We start from the raw sequence: 14,891 nt of genomic DNA, 5'->3' as shown, positions 1-14,891 counted from the left end.
TGTGACATTTCTTGTATAAATAAAATATTACCTTGCTCAGAAAGTGGAAAATCCTCATAACAAACACCTGAATATATTTTACTAAAAATTTCAGCAGGCTTTTCCCCTTGGACATGTTTAAAGAGCAACTGCAGAGCAGTTATTTATGCTTTTCTCAGCATGGTCTAAATGAGAGGAAATGGAATTGTAATGAAGTCTACGCGGGCTGCTTCAGCAAGTATTGCAGATACAAACACTCCCTTTGCTATTCTAATCAACATTGGGCTGACATGGCTGATTAGAAATTCCCAACTCAGAACATAGCTCTTTGAACTGGAGAAAAAAATGTTGCCATCTCATTTGCAGATTTAACTCCACGTGTCCAGCTGCTACAAAGCAATGGACAGAATGTACTGCATATAAATGGTTTGTTCCTCTTGATAGCCAAGCTTACAGAAATTGCATATGGATTTTACTTGCCTACATGGTGACAGAGTTCTTATTTAATGTGTTTTCCACTGAAGTAGAATTGAAGTAGAATTGTCATCCGCTGCCTGCCTCTCAGCCTGTCCGCTCTCGAATGCTCCCCCAACTCTGCCATTAGAGTTCTCTTCCTAAAATTTCAGTCACTCACAGTTCAACTTCACAGTTGCCACCTGTACTCTTATTTCACATTTTTATTTTGGTCAAATCTAAATAGCTCTAACCTTATTTTGGCCCTAAGCACTAATAGCTGTGAAAGCACACATGATTTGCTGCCACACAATGGAAGAAAATACAAAATCTATATGATAATGCCTTATATAGAGAGTATATAAAGTTACAACTTTATATACTCAGTTTTAGCTGAGTTACAACTCAGTAACAAGAAGGAAAACAATCCAATTTAAAAATGGGCAGAATGTGGAGGGATGGGCTAAGTGGGTGATGGGCACTAAGGCAGGCACTTGCTGGGATGAGCACTGGGTATTATACGGAAGTGATGGATCGCTGGGTTCTACTCCTGTAACCAATACTACACTGTATGTTAACTAACTTGAATTTAAATAAATAAACTTAAATTAAAAAAAAATGAAAATGGGCAGAAGACTTAAACAGATACCCTACAAAAGACAACACACCAATGTCCAATAAGCACATGATAATATGTTCAACATCACTAGGCATCAGACAAAAGCAAATTAAAATCGCAGTAAGATACCAGTACACTCTAAAATTTAAAAGATTAATAATTCGAAGTTCATGAGGATGTAGAAAACCGGAAAATCTCATAAAACACTGGTGGGACTGTAAAATGGCACAAATATTTTTGGGAAGAAACCTTGGCATATCCTTAAAAGTTTGGAACAGTATATTCAAAAGCACAATTATCTAACTAGTAAGTATTTGTCTCTACATCAGAGATAGAAATATATACAGGGGCGCTTGGGTGGCTCAGTCGGTTAAGCGTCCGACTTCAGCTCAAGTCATGATCTCACAGCTTGTGGGTTTGAGCCCTATGTCGAGCTCTGTGCTGACATCTCAGAGCCGGGAGCCTGCTTCGGATTCTGTGTCTCTCTCTCTCTCTCTCTGCCCTTCCCCCAACCGCACTATGTCTCTCTCAAAAATAAATCAACATTAAACAAATTTTTTTTAAGAAATATATACAGAATAAAACAGGGTTAAAAAAAAGTCAAATATATAGTTACCGTATGACTCCGCAGTTGTGCTTCTCGTTATCCGTCCAAAGGAAATTAAAAAATACATCCACAGAAAGATTTGGACATGAAGGTTCTGGGGACCAGGGACTGTTCTGGGGAATGGCAAACTTCTCTGAGTGACATCTCATTCTAAGAACCGAGTGCTTGCGGGAAGCGTGGATGTGGCCGCCTACGGTGCTCTCAGCTTGCCTGGTATGGAACCATTGCCTCATCAGCAGGGCCCCAGTCTTAGTGTGTTGCCTCACAGATAAAGCCTCCACACCATGCACGAGTGGTGACGGGGTGGCAGAAGAGAACCTTGACCAGGAAAGAAAACCTTCTTTTTGCATTTTGGACGGATCGCTCTGGTATTGTTTTGAGCTCTGTCACACTGGCAACCCTGGGTGAAAAGAATTCACAGTAAGACCAGAGCCGAAAGATACCAAGCGATTGGCACTGGTTAAGGTTTCTCTTTTCTTTTTTAAGTTATTAGAATTTTAAATATAGTAGGCCGGAGTCTGGTTCATGTGGTTCCTCAGTAGATACAGCCCCAGACAGGACCAGTTTATGTGGCAGAGGTAGCAGACCACAGAGGAAGTGTGACCGAGCCTTTGCCTCCAGAATGAATATGGAAGTGGAGCATTCTGGAGTGTGACAGCGCCCTGCACTCCTGTCCCATTCTATCACACCGAGGTAAAAAGTGAGAGCCCATAGCAGTGTCTAGACAGAACATAGTCTTACCTTGGACAATTTCTGTTCTCTTTGTAGACTGTGGTAGGCAGAATGCTCATCCTTAAGTGTCAATCCCTAACGCCTGCAAACTGTAATATGTTACATTAAATAGCAAAAGACTCTGCAGCTGTTAAACAAGATTTTATGATTGGGAGATTATTCTGGTTTGTGGGTGGGCCCAATCTAATCATGTGAGCCCTTAAAAGTAGCGAACTTTCTCCAGCTGGGGCAAAAAATACGGCAGAAGGGAAATTGGGCGAGATTTGAAGATTTGAAGCCCGAGAGGGACTGGTTGGGCCGGTGCTGGAGTGGCCACAAAGAAAGCACGGGAAGAAACGTGGGCAGCTTTTACAAAAAGACCAGCCCCCAGCTGACAGCTAGCAAGGAAATGGGACAAGGAAATGGGGAACTCCATCCTACAGCTGCAAGGAATTGAATCCGGCCAACAACCTCAATGACCTAGAAGCACAATCTTCCCCAGAGCCTCTAGGGAAGAGTGCAGCCTAATTGAACAACCTAATTTCAGCCTTGGGAGGCCTTCCGCAGAGGACCCAACTGAGCCCCATTGTGCCCAGACTTCTGAGCCATGAAACTGTGAGATAATAAACGGATGCTGTTTTGAGCCACTAAGTTTGTGGTAATTTGTTCTGGCAGCAGTAGAAAACTAATACATAAACTTAATTCATTTATTTTTTGAGAGAGAGAGACAGAGAGTGCGAGCAGGAAAGGGGCAGAGAGAGAGAGAGACAGAATGTCAAGCAGGCTCCGTGCTGTCAGCACAGAGCCCAACACAGGGCTCAAACTCACAAACCATGAGATCATGACCTGAGCCAAAAACTAAGAGTTGGACGCTTAAGCAACTGAGCCACCCAGGCACCCCAAATGTTTATTTTTGAGACAGCATGAGTGGGGGAGGGTCAGAGAGAGAGGGAGACACAGAATCTGAAGCAGGCTCCAGGCTCTGAGCTGTCAGCACAGAGCCTGTCATGGGGCTGGAATCCACGGACTTCGAGATGATGACCTGAGACAAAATCAGACGCTTAACCGACTGAACCACCCAGGTGCCCCAACATTTTTTTTTAAAGCAAGCAAGCAGAATTCTTAGGCAAAAGTGATTTTGAATTCCCTTTTCTTATTGCAAACGTGATGTAGGAGTCTTAATGTTTGATCAAAAAAGAAGTTACAATCCATATTTCCACCTGTGCCCCTCAGTATATGGCTGTATACAATGGGAGAATGAAGCTCTATGCAGGGTATTTTCTCTCTAAGGCCTTCTAGAAGACCCTAAAGTGGAGGATGGATTTCAGTGAGATCAAGACTGTAACCAGGCTACTGTCCTAATCCAGTTGAGGGACGATAGGGCAGGGCTAGCTGCTGTGGTGAAGTCAGTTTGGAAAGAGAGACACTGGTTCCAAATGGTTCTGGAAGAGCCAGTTAGGTGGAAGGTAATCCCAGTGAATCTGAGAATGCAAGAGGAGAGGCTTGAGGAGCAATACCCGTGGTAGGAGTTAATTATGGGGGAGGGGGTACTTGTGGAACATCCATGTGGCATCCAGATGTCTGGATATGGAATACTGAAGTTCAATGATTCTCAGAGACTCCAATTTGGGAATAAGGAACACACAGGTTCAGAAGATGCTTATTATGGGTTCCCTTTTGCTTTAAAACACAGAAGAGGAATGTGGAAGAAAGAAACAGGATTTTGTTTGAGGTCATTAGAAAAGGATTGGAGACAAAAAAGGACAGAAAAGATGAGACAACTGTTGGGTGAGGTGGAATTGATAGATTTACTAATAAACTACAAAACAGGCATGCCTAGAGAGTTCATGATCTCTCTTAGAGGAGAAAAAGGAGGTGGCAGGGAGGCAGAAGCTGGAGAACGTTCGTGTTAGCCACGAGGGCTCAGGACGGCTCTGTCCTGCCTGGGTGAATGACAGTGTGGCTGGAGGTGGATACCGAAGAGGAAGGCACAGGAAAGGATTCCACCAGCCACCTGCACACATGCGCCTTCATCAACTGGGTATTTGTCATTTCAGGAATGCAAATCTATTGTATTTCTCCTGAGTATATCATTCAGTGAAGATTTAGCTATTCACATCATTTTCAGGAAAATTGGAGCTGGCTCCCTGCACCCCCATTTCTGTGCACACAGAGCTGCTGTATTGACTGAGACTGAAAAAAATCTGAGTTAGCTTCAGCAGTAGCCACCCATGCATTCAACAGTTTCCTCAGGAAAAGCTCACGGTGACTCTTCTTGATACCCTCTGCTAAATCCCAATCTGTGAAAATATTTGAAGGCTGCGCACAGCAGCTGGAGGAAAGAATGAATCACCCACACACCAGAGCTCACAAGGGCTCCCTGCTGAACTACCAGCTGTGGGGAAAGCAGCCAGCCAGGGAAGGTACCATTTAGGACTCAGTGTTCTAGATGGGCTCAAAAAGAATTAAAATTTAACCCATTCCAGAGCACCAAAGGATTATTTTAGGTCATGGGACCAGATGCTACACTTTCATTACATTTCCTGATGCCCCTAATTTTGGCTAAGAATTGAAATAGTTGTTAAGATTCTCTTAGACTCTCTCACACATCTAATTGCAAGCTGCAGATATGAAATGTCTCCAGAATCTTTTCCTGCTGCCTTTTTAAGTCCCCTTTAGACACCCATCCAATATTGTTGAATTCAAACACATTTCTACCACAAGAATTAAAAAGTACTTAAGTATATGTTTATTCTACTCGGTATCAATGCCACACACACACACACACACACACACAATGTTTCAATACTTAATAAGTTAAAACATTCCATGTTTTAATAGTTAATAACAAGGACATAAATGATCATTTCCTGAGTTAACAGTGCAATGTAAAATTTAATCTGTATTGCTAATAAGACATTTTACAGCATAGAAATGTGATCAAAATGATCATTTACTTTATCATGTCATAAAACACCAGAGTTTACTGTAGTACAGTGATACACTTTAAATGGTAAGGAAGTCTGTGACTCATCACAAAAGACACCTGTATGTACTTGTTGCCATGGTCGATTCCAGGTCAAATATCAATAGCAAAATAAGTTATGGTACAAAATAAAGTCAACAAGTTGCCTCTACTGAAGGAACATTTGATTTCATTGAAGAAACTGAAACCTGGATTCTAGTTAACCTTTTAGTTAGTATGTACAAAAATGTTCTCTTAAAAAATACTAAGTAATCACAAATTTAGACAAAACAGTTGAATAAAGGACAATGACAGCTCTTCATTATGCTGTAAAACTATGGATCTCCTCTTTGGAAAAGTTCCTATCATGCAGCAACCTGGAAAACAAAGAAAAAGTACATGTTTCTTTGGCAAAATGTTTAAAAATAAAGAAGATCAAAGTTGACCGTCATAACCATAGTATTTTTTCATTTTCCCCGCTTAGTATGCACTTTCTCTTCAAATATCTAGTCAGTGTTCAAATTTTCAACTGTCTCATAAATGCCATAATTCTAAGGTTTGTTTAATGCCAACTAAAATCTACTCAGTGTGATTAGCTGATGTCTTTTAGGTATCTTTCGATCTGCGAGATCCCTTCCATCTCTCTCTCTCTTCATCCTGTGATTTGTTTGTTGACAAAACCAGATTTTTAGGTCTTGCGCCACCCAGAGTCTCCATTTTGCTGCATCTCTGTGGTATACATTAATAATATGTTGCTGTGTCTCTTATTTCCCACATTTTAATAATTGGATCTCGAGGCTTGATCAGATACGGGTTCAATTCTTTTTGACAAGACTATCTCCTAGGTAGTGTTCTTCCATCAGGAGGCTCATCATACCTGGTTGCCTCTCTTTTTGGATGCTAACAACCATTGGGGATCTACGTATACACCCATTAGTTCATGAGGGACTGAAGTTGGTGATACTCCTGTAACTCTTTCTTCATTTATCAGCTGAGGAATTCTATAGAGAAAAATGAACATCTGCTAATTTATTATGTAGTTGCCCAGTGGCACACCTCACAGAAAAGGCAGACTAAATGCTTCCCCTGCCCTTTATTCACCAGTTTTCAAAGTAAGGAGTTGATCCCCCAGCACTCTATCCTCATTCTCCCAAACTGAACAAGACAAGCAGAAATGTTGCTAAAGTATAATTCAATTTGGAAAACAGTATAGAGACTGAAATCTTAGAAGTAGCTCTGTTTAAAATGCTGCTGAAACTAGAGAAGGCCAAATACCATATGATTTCACTCATGTGGAATTCAAGAAGCAAAACAAAGAAAAAAGAAACCAAAAAAAAAAAAAAAAGAAAAAAAGAAAGACTCTTAAATACAGAGAACAAACTGATGGCTGCCAGAGGGGGGCAGGGAGGGGGGTGGATGGGTGAAACAGGTTGAGCACTGAGTAATGTACAGAAATGTTGAATCATAGTGTATGCCTGAAACTAATATAACACTGTATGTTAATTATACTTCAGTAAAAAAGAAAACAAAGTCGAAAATAAAAACATTTATTTAGTACTTGCTATATATGTAGTCACTGTGCTATGCACTTCACATTCCTAAGTATTATAATTTATTCCCTTGTACAGGTGAGTGCACTAAAGCTTAGAAAGGTTAAGTATTTGGTTCTAGGACACGTGACTTGTGATTACAGATGCTTACAAGTGGCAGAGCTGGGATTCAAACTCAAATTAGCGGCTTCTAGGCATACACACATATTCAGACAAAGTAAGGGTGTGAGCAGGAGTCATGGGGCCAACTCCGTGCAATGGTCAAGCCTCTCACTGTTTGGACTCACCTACCTTTCTAGCCACACTTTCTGTCCCTGCCTGGCCACACCAGGCTAGTCTTCTGCATACCTGCCCCTTAATGGGTCTGCTTGTTCCTCGGCCCATCCAACCCTTCCCCGCTTCCTGTGACTGGCAACATTTTGGCTGTCACTCAAACAACAGGTCTTGCCTCTTCCTGAATTTCCTTAACACTTGGTTTCCACCTCTAGTAAGAGGGTTTACGATATTCAGAGTCGTATTTTAGTTATTAATGCACGCATTTGCTTCCACCACTAGACAGTGTGGGCCTCAATACCAGAGCCTGTTTTATTCATCTGTGCCACAAACACAGTGGGGATTTGGTAGATGAAAGTACCTTTACTGAGCAAGTGATTATCTTGCTCTTTATATCACAATAAAATCAGTTTCTGAGTCTTTCTCTTATCATATCATACAAACCTAACGAATTTTCACCAAATATGGAGACTGTGTTTGAAATGGTTATACTTCTGTAGCAGACATGAGATTCATTTTGGAGGGCCTGAAGGAGTGAGAATCGCCCCCAAAGGAGTCATTTTTCAGGACAGCAAAACCTATGATCTAATAAGAGACCCACGTAAATGTCAAGTAAGAGACACAAGACATTCATTAAGATGATCGAGACGAGGAAATCAAAGAAACAGGAGTCCTAAATTACAAGTCACAGGGCAGAGGCTATGAACTGCCAAGTATAGGCATGTTCAGAGATACTGTGGATTCAGCTTGCAGACCACTGCAATAAAGTAAATATCAAAATAGGGCGAGTCAAATGAATTGTTTTGTTTTCCAATGCATAGCAAAGTTCTATTTACACTACAGTCTATTCAGTGTGCAACAGCATTGTGTCTAAAAAACAATGTACATACCTTAATTAAAAAAATACTTCACTGCTAAAAAAAAATGCTAACCATCGTCTGGGCTCTCAGCAAGTTGCAATCACTGATCACAGATCACCACAACACACGTGAGAATAATGAAAAAGAGTGAAATACTGTGACAATTACCAAAATGTGACACAGAAACACTGTTGGCAGGACAGCAACAATGGACTTGTGTGATGCAGGGTTGCCACAATCTGCATTATGTAACAAAAATGCAGTATGTGTGAAGCACAGTAAGTAGAGAGAAATAAAAAAAAGGTATGTCTGTACTATTTGAATTAAGCTACATCTCACAAGGCAATTCTGTACAGCATGTTCAACTGTGAGCAAAAGCAGGGATCCATACAGGACCAGTGATCCCCCTGAGCAATTCCTGGCAAGCCAGCTAGCAGCATGGAAAGATTAGCTCTGAGGTAAAGCTGAGAAAATAAAGCTGTAGAGATTACATTCAATTTTATAAATGCAGAAGTACTAGGATCTTGGCTATCTTCTATTCAATTACACATAGACTGAGGCTCCGGAATGCAAGGAAGTGGGTATGCAAATGAAGAGCCTGCAAATAGCCCATTGTTCAAGGGAGAAAACAACACACTTCTAATAGGAGGCTGTACCAGGGATTCTTCCTCAGTCAGTTAATTGGGCTAAATGGCCTTAAAGACACAGTCTCTTTCAATGCTGAAGAGTTTATGATTCACATCATTTAAAATGATAATTAAACTGCAGTCTGCTATGAAGTAAGCATTAAGATACATCTAAAATAGCAGTGTCAGGGCGCCTGGGTGGCTCAGTCAGTTAAGCGGTTAAGCGTCCAACTTCGGCTCAGGACATGATCTTGGGGCTTCGGAGTTCGAGCCCCGCGTCGGGCTCTGTGCTGACGGCCTGGAGCCTGGAGCCTCCTTCGGATTCTGGGTCTCCCTCTCTCTGCCCCTTCCCCAGCTCACACTCTGTCTTTCTTTCTCTCAAGAAAAATAAACATTAAAAAAAAATTTTTTTTAAATACCAGTGTCAACAAAGTAAAAGAATGTAGCCTTTAGCCTTTTTCTTTCTGAAAAACTATTTTACTTCAAATCATACTGTTAGTCTTCACTATAAATTTAATAGTTTTATTTCAGCTTTGAAAGATTAAAAGTTTAAACAGTAATTTTTTAAAAAATTTGAAGTTGAGAGTGCTTATACAAAAGAACATTTTTTCTGAAGGTATTACAATCCAGAAATAAAATTCAATTTAATTAAAATACTTTTTTAAATGCAACATAGAGAGAAACATTTCTCAATGCATGTACTGAGGTCAATATGTTTCTTAATTAAAATTAAAAACGGTGAGAGAGAAAAGTAACCAGAAAATGTGAGGTTTAGTCATATCTCAAACAAGGAAAAACAGGGTAGTTGAGGCAGTCATATTTTAAAATCACCTATACACCCAACAGTGCCTACATAAATAATGAAATATTTTAAAGTGTCATTTTAGATTTAAATCAGAGCCAGGTGAATTTCGAGTAAGATGAACACTACCATTGATGCTTCGCCATCCAGTGTCAACTTGGAGTCTTAGCTTATTTATGTTCTAGTCTCTCCTTTTGTCTTGACGTCTGGCTTTCAATCCCTGTATTATTTACTAGCTTTTGCCTAACTGCAGAGAATGAAGAAAGGTGGAAAGCTGCAACGAGATGAACAATGCTTATTAATTATGTCCCAGATAAGAAAAGTGGCACCATGTATCCACACTGCCAGTCATTAGCAATGATCATCATCCACATCTAACTCTATGCATAATCCTGGCCTCCAACCTCTCACCTGCATGAAGGTTAAAAACTACTATTTTCTTAGGCTGTAACCAACTACTGTAGTGCAGGTTTGTATGAATGGGAAGAACAGAGCTAAGTCGATTGCTTCTTACGGAAGATTTTCATTTCACAGTGTTGGGCATTCTTTTCCGTACCACATTGCTACTCACCGTATTCCTTGTTCTGTAAATGGGGTTGGTCCACAGATGAGGACTTTGGATTTGTCTGAACTTCTTTTCAAAAATTCAGAAAGAAGAGCTGGTGAAATGTGTCCCCATTTGCCATTCCATTCAGAAGTGGGTGCTGAGAGAACAAATTCAACATCAAATCTGGAGGAAAGAAACATTTTTTTAAGTCTATTATTTGAACATATTATTAGCATGTTTTAAGTTCATGAAAACATTTTCTTTTTTTCCCCTTGAGAACAACTGAATACCTAAACTGTAGTGTATGAAGTGTATAAATTGATACACTTGCTAGAAAAGCACTAGAACAGATGATAAGCAAAAGTTTAACAAAAACATATAGGTAAATCCATATTTACTAAGGGTTAACTTTTGCTACGAATAAGAAGAGTGATCTGGCGTTATTTACTGAACTCACTAGAAAGAGAGTTCCAAGGGATCTCAAAGCACTCCACATTTCTATTCATAATCTGCCTGTATAAATCACAGAACAGAGCAATTACCAGTGGCATGTGCGTTTTAATCTCCGACCCAAACCTCTCCAAGGAGTTCCAGACCCAAGAGCCTACTGGATTCATTTCTTGCTGTCTTCAACATCAACTTATGATCTCCCTATCCCACACCCGAGGTTATCTTTGTGAACAGCGCCATGGTCCACTTGGTTGCAAAAGCCAGGAGCTTGGGATTCATCCAGGAGACCTTTCTCTGCCTCACCTGCCATAAGCATATCCTCACCAAGTCCTGGCTCCTAACTGTGTCTACTTGGCTCAGTCTTCACGTGCTGCCCATCCTCTTCCTGAAATGCTTCTACTAAGCAATCCCCCCCCCCCTTCAGTTCTTAGCTCAAGCATCATTTCCAAAGGGGGAAGCACTGCAGCCCACAGTGCTCTGTTGTATGTGTTGTAGGAATGCTTTCCTTTCCCTTTTCTTTGCAGCCCTTACTTCAGCCTGTAAATATGTGGTGATCAACATGATTATCCTATTAATGTCTACCTTGCCCGCTACATCATAAGCTCCATGAGAGCAAGGATCACACTCTGGCTGTCACTGCATCCCTAGTGGCCAACACACAGGAGGCATTCAGATACTAAGAAACGAAACACATGAAAGAAAAAAAAAATGGGTACAGAATTAAAATGAGAGATAAGAACATCAAACCAAATCTCACAACGTACTCCAGACCATTTCTTCCCACAGCTCTGTGATCTGTTAAGTGAATTGCTGGTAAAGAATCACAGTAAATTAAAAATGTTATGTTGTACCTGGTCTCCATTGTAGCAAACACAATTCATTCTTAACCATTTTTAGCAGATCAAATGACTTTCTACATTTCCTAGTGAATAACTGAGATGCTTTCTCAAGACGAGCAGAAATAAATCATACGTTAACATCAATCTTAAGAAAAAGTAGAAGCGAACAGTTTCTCTTGTGAGGGGGCCCAGGGAGCCAAATGTCAGAACAGAAACAAGACGTGGCCGGTGCCGCTGCCCTCACGTCGCTGTGCAACAGCTTAGGTAAGGTGCCTGCAAACTGACTGGCACAGAGCAGCACAGGCCAACGCTGAGTGTCTGCAGGGGCTCGGAGAACCAGTCCAGGCTCTCACCCAGACCCAGGCCTCTTGGTCTTATTTGTTCATTTGCAGAATGAGATGGGAAAACTATATCATCTCTGTTCTAATATTCTGATTTTATATTTAAAAACCCTACAGAATTATGTTCTATTTCTTACCTTTAAGGTCCCCATGTGGTTTTAGCAGCAATCTATTCTACTCTGTACAAAACAGTTTCCCCAAATACTTTCTTTCACTAACTTATTTTTCGTTGCTGGCATTTAAAATTTAAAATAGTTTTAGATAATTCCAGAATGTACTATTTGTACACTGTTCTGGGTTTGGCTTGAGGTAAGTGTGCAAAAATACTTGAAGGAATAAAGAAACTTATTTACAAAGAAGCCATATTGGCTAAAAAACAAACAAACAAACAAACAAACAAAAAAAACCAAAAATGTGCCTGGAAGAACAAAGTCATATGCTGGCATCTATGAAATCACATTAAAAAATGTACGTGAATTCATAAGTGCATTTTTCTGAGAAGATCCATAGCCTTTCATCATCAAAGCAGATCATCAAAGGAGACCCAAAAGCAACTGCAGAACCATTATGTTAAGACATTTCCAATTATACACAGACAACTGGATAAAAGATTGCAATTACCTGGTTAAATTAAAAATAAAAACTTGTCTCCTCTGGCTCTATTTCCAACAAGTTGGTCACTGGAATAAAACTGCTAAGATCTATAAATTAATACTGGTGTCCCTCTCACCTAATTTTCCTTTACTGAGATATTTAAAAGAAAAAAAAAAAAGCCTAGTCATTGGCATACCTTCTGCAGGCATCTACTAAAGGGTGATAAATAACTGAGATCCTTACATAAAGGGTGTAACCTTCCCATGCATTTCGTATTTATTCACACAGCGGTCCCTTGGCCATAATTTTTGGGCACTTAATGGAAAAAACACACAGCCACATGGATATAATTTTTAGGGATATTGTGAAGAGGATGCTCTCCTGCTTAGCCGCTACAGGATTAGAAGAGCTTAAAGTGGGATAGGAGCAATACCAAATTAAGACTCAGGAATATTTTAAAGAAGCATTCCTTTTTATCATATTAAGATACAGATGATTACTATGGAATCCTCTCTTCTGGGTTATTATGAATAAGGGCCAATTTGCTGTATGCAACAATTATAGCCGTGAGGCGTAAGAGTAAATGTTCTGAAACTCTTTTCTGCCCTGTGATCTCAACATGCAGGAAAGGACTAGAACTCTTGAGAAGGTTACCTGAAAATAAATTTAGATAATCTATTAAGTGCAAACAAAGCAACATAAAAAGAGAGCAAGTGGGCGAGAGAAAGTAGACCTGCTTCTGGTAAATACCTATGTGGTCTAAATGTCAATGGAAGTAAACAAGCTGGTGAAAATAATTACTATTTTTTTTTCAATATATGAAGTTTATTGTCAAATTGGTTTCCATACAACACCCAGTGCTCACCCCAAAAGGTGCCATCCTCAATACCCATCACCCACCCTCTCCTCCCTCCCACTCCCCAACAACCCTCAGTTTGTTCTCAGTTTTTAAGAGTCTCTTATGCTTTGGCTCTCTTCCACTCTAACCTCTTTTTTTTTCCCTTCCCCTCCCCCATGGGTTTCTGTTAAGTTTCTCAGGATCCACATAAGAGTGAAACCATATGGTAAGTGTCTTTCTCTGTATGGCTTATTTCACTTAGCATAACACCCTCCAGTTCCATCCATGTTGCTACAAAGGGCCATATTTCATTCTTTCTCATTGCCACGTAGTACTCCATTGTGTATATAAACCACAATTTCTTTATCCATTCATCAGTTGATGGACATTTAGGCTCTATCCATAATTTGGCTATTGTTGAGAGTGCTGCTATAAACATTGGGGTACAAGTGCCCCTATGCATCAGTACTCCTGTATTCCTTGGGTAAATTCCTAGCAGTGCTATTGCTGGGTCATAGGGTAGGTCTATTTTTAATTTTTTGAGGAACCTCCACACTGTTTTCCAGAGTGGCTGCACCAATTTGCATTCCCACCAACAGTGCAAGAGGGTTCCCGTTTCTCCACATCCTCTCCAGCATCTATAGTCTCCTGATTTGTTCATTTTGGCCACTCTGACTGGCGTGAGGTGATATCTGAGTGTGGTTTTGATTTGTATTTCCCTGATAAGGAGCGACGTTGAGCATCTTTTCATGTGCCTGGTTGGCCATCTGGATGTCTTCTTTAGAGAAGTATCTATTCATGTTGAAAATAATTATTTTAAAGTAGACTGATAATGATCCAAGATGAAAAGTCTTGAAATACAAATGTATGCATTCAATCTAAAATGACTGCAGAGCCTGCAGTCATGAACAACTGATTCCCTCCCCCTCCGGCCAATCAGCTTCCAAAATGTACCTCCTTCACATTTCTTACACATATCTCCTGCCTTCCTATTTTTACTGCCACAACTCTGCAATAGGCCTTTATATCTCTCGACTAAAATACTGCTCTAATATCCTTAGCCCTAATCTATCTGACACATCATGGCTATATTAGTTCTTCTAAAATCCCAGAACCCATCTTACAACTTTCTGCTCAGAAAGCTTCTGTGATTAGTCACTGCCTAGAGAAGGGTATTTCAGGGTATTTGGAGCCCCAGCTTTTCCTGATTTCTCTAGATAAAGAAAAATACTAGATCATAAGGTATTTGTCTTTCTCTGACTGACTTACTTTGCTTAGCATTAAACTCTCTAGCTCCATCCATGTTATTGCAAATGGCAAGATCTCATTTTTTGATGGATGAACAATACCACATGATTTCACTCATATGTGGAACTTAAGAAACAAAACAAACACACAAAAAGAGAGAGAGAAACCGAGAAGCCACTCTTAACTATAGAGAACAAATTGGTGGTTACCAGAGGGGAGGTGGGTGGGAAGATGGGTGAAACAGGTGAAGGGGATTAAGAGCCCACCCATCACAACGAGCACTGAGTAACGTACAGAATTCCTGAATCACTATATTGTATACCTGTATGTTAACCATACTGGAATCAAAATAAAAACCAATAAAAAAGAGAAAAATACTAGAAACAACAGGAAAACTAGTTATTTGCTCATAGGGTAATAATTCACAAAACAGGTAGGGGTTAAAATTTGATAAAATATACATATTACGGAGACATTTCTCAAAATGAATCTGATGAAACACTAGTGTTCTTCCAGATGTGAGTGGTAATCCATGAGAGAAGGCTAACCTCTCAAATGAGTTTGGGACTACTGGGTTAAGAAAAGTTAA

At 40.1% G+C, this 14,891-nt stretch overlaps 1 protein-coding gene across 6 annotated transcripts in view; it reads right to left on the bottom strand.

Annotated features, from left to right (window-relative positions):
* Nucleotides 1-5,182: 5,182 nt before the first annotated feature.
* Nucleotides 5,183-14,891, bottom strand: part of CYB5R4 (cytochrome b5 reductase 4) — a 99,357-nt gene continuing 89,648 nt past the window's right edge. For 3 of the 6 annotated variants that reach the window (XM_060616086.3, XM_060616085.3, XM_060616080.3), the window contains 3 exons: nt 10,017-10,175; nt 6,212-6,335; nt 5,183-5,711 (listed from right to left, as the gene is read on the bottom strand). In XM_060616086.3, coding sequence (XP_060472069.1) covers nt 5,700-5,711; nt 6,212-6,335; nt 10,017-10,175 — 295 coding nt within the window. In that variant the 3' untranslated portion in view covers nt 5,183-5,699. Of the gene's footprint in view, nt 5,712-6,205; nt 6,336-9,339; nt 9,720-10,016; nt 10,176-14,891 lie in introns of those variants that run through there. The other 3 variants (XM_060616084.3, XM_060616081.3, XM_078447121.2) reach the window with 3 other exon arrangements.

This window comes from Panthera onca, chromosome B2, assembly GCF_046562875.1.
Source record: "Panthera onca isolate mPanOnc1 chromosome B2, mPanOnc1 haplotype 2, whole genome shotgun sequence".
NCBI classification, from domain to species: domain Eukaryota; kingdom Metazoa; phylum Chordata; class Mammalia; order Carnivora; family Felidae; genus Panthera; species Panthera onca.
The sequence above is the reverse complement of the archived record's forward strand: the minus strand, read 5'-3'. Positions and strand labels throughout refer to the sequence as shown.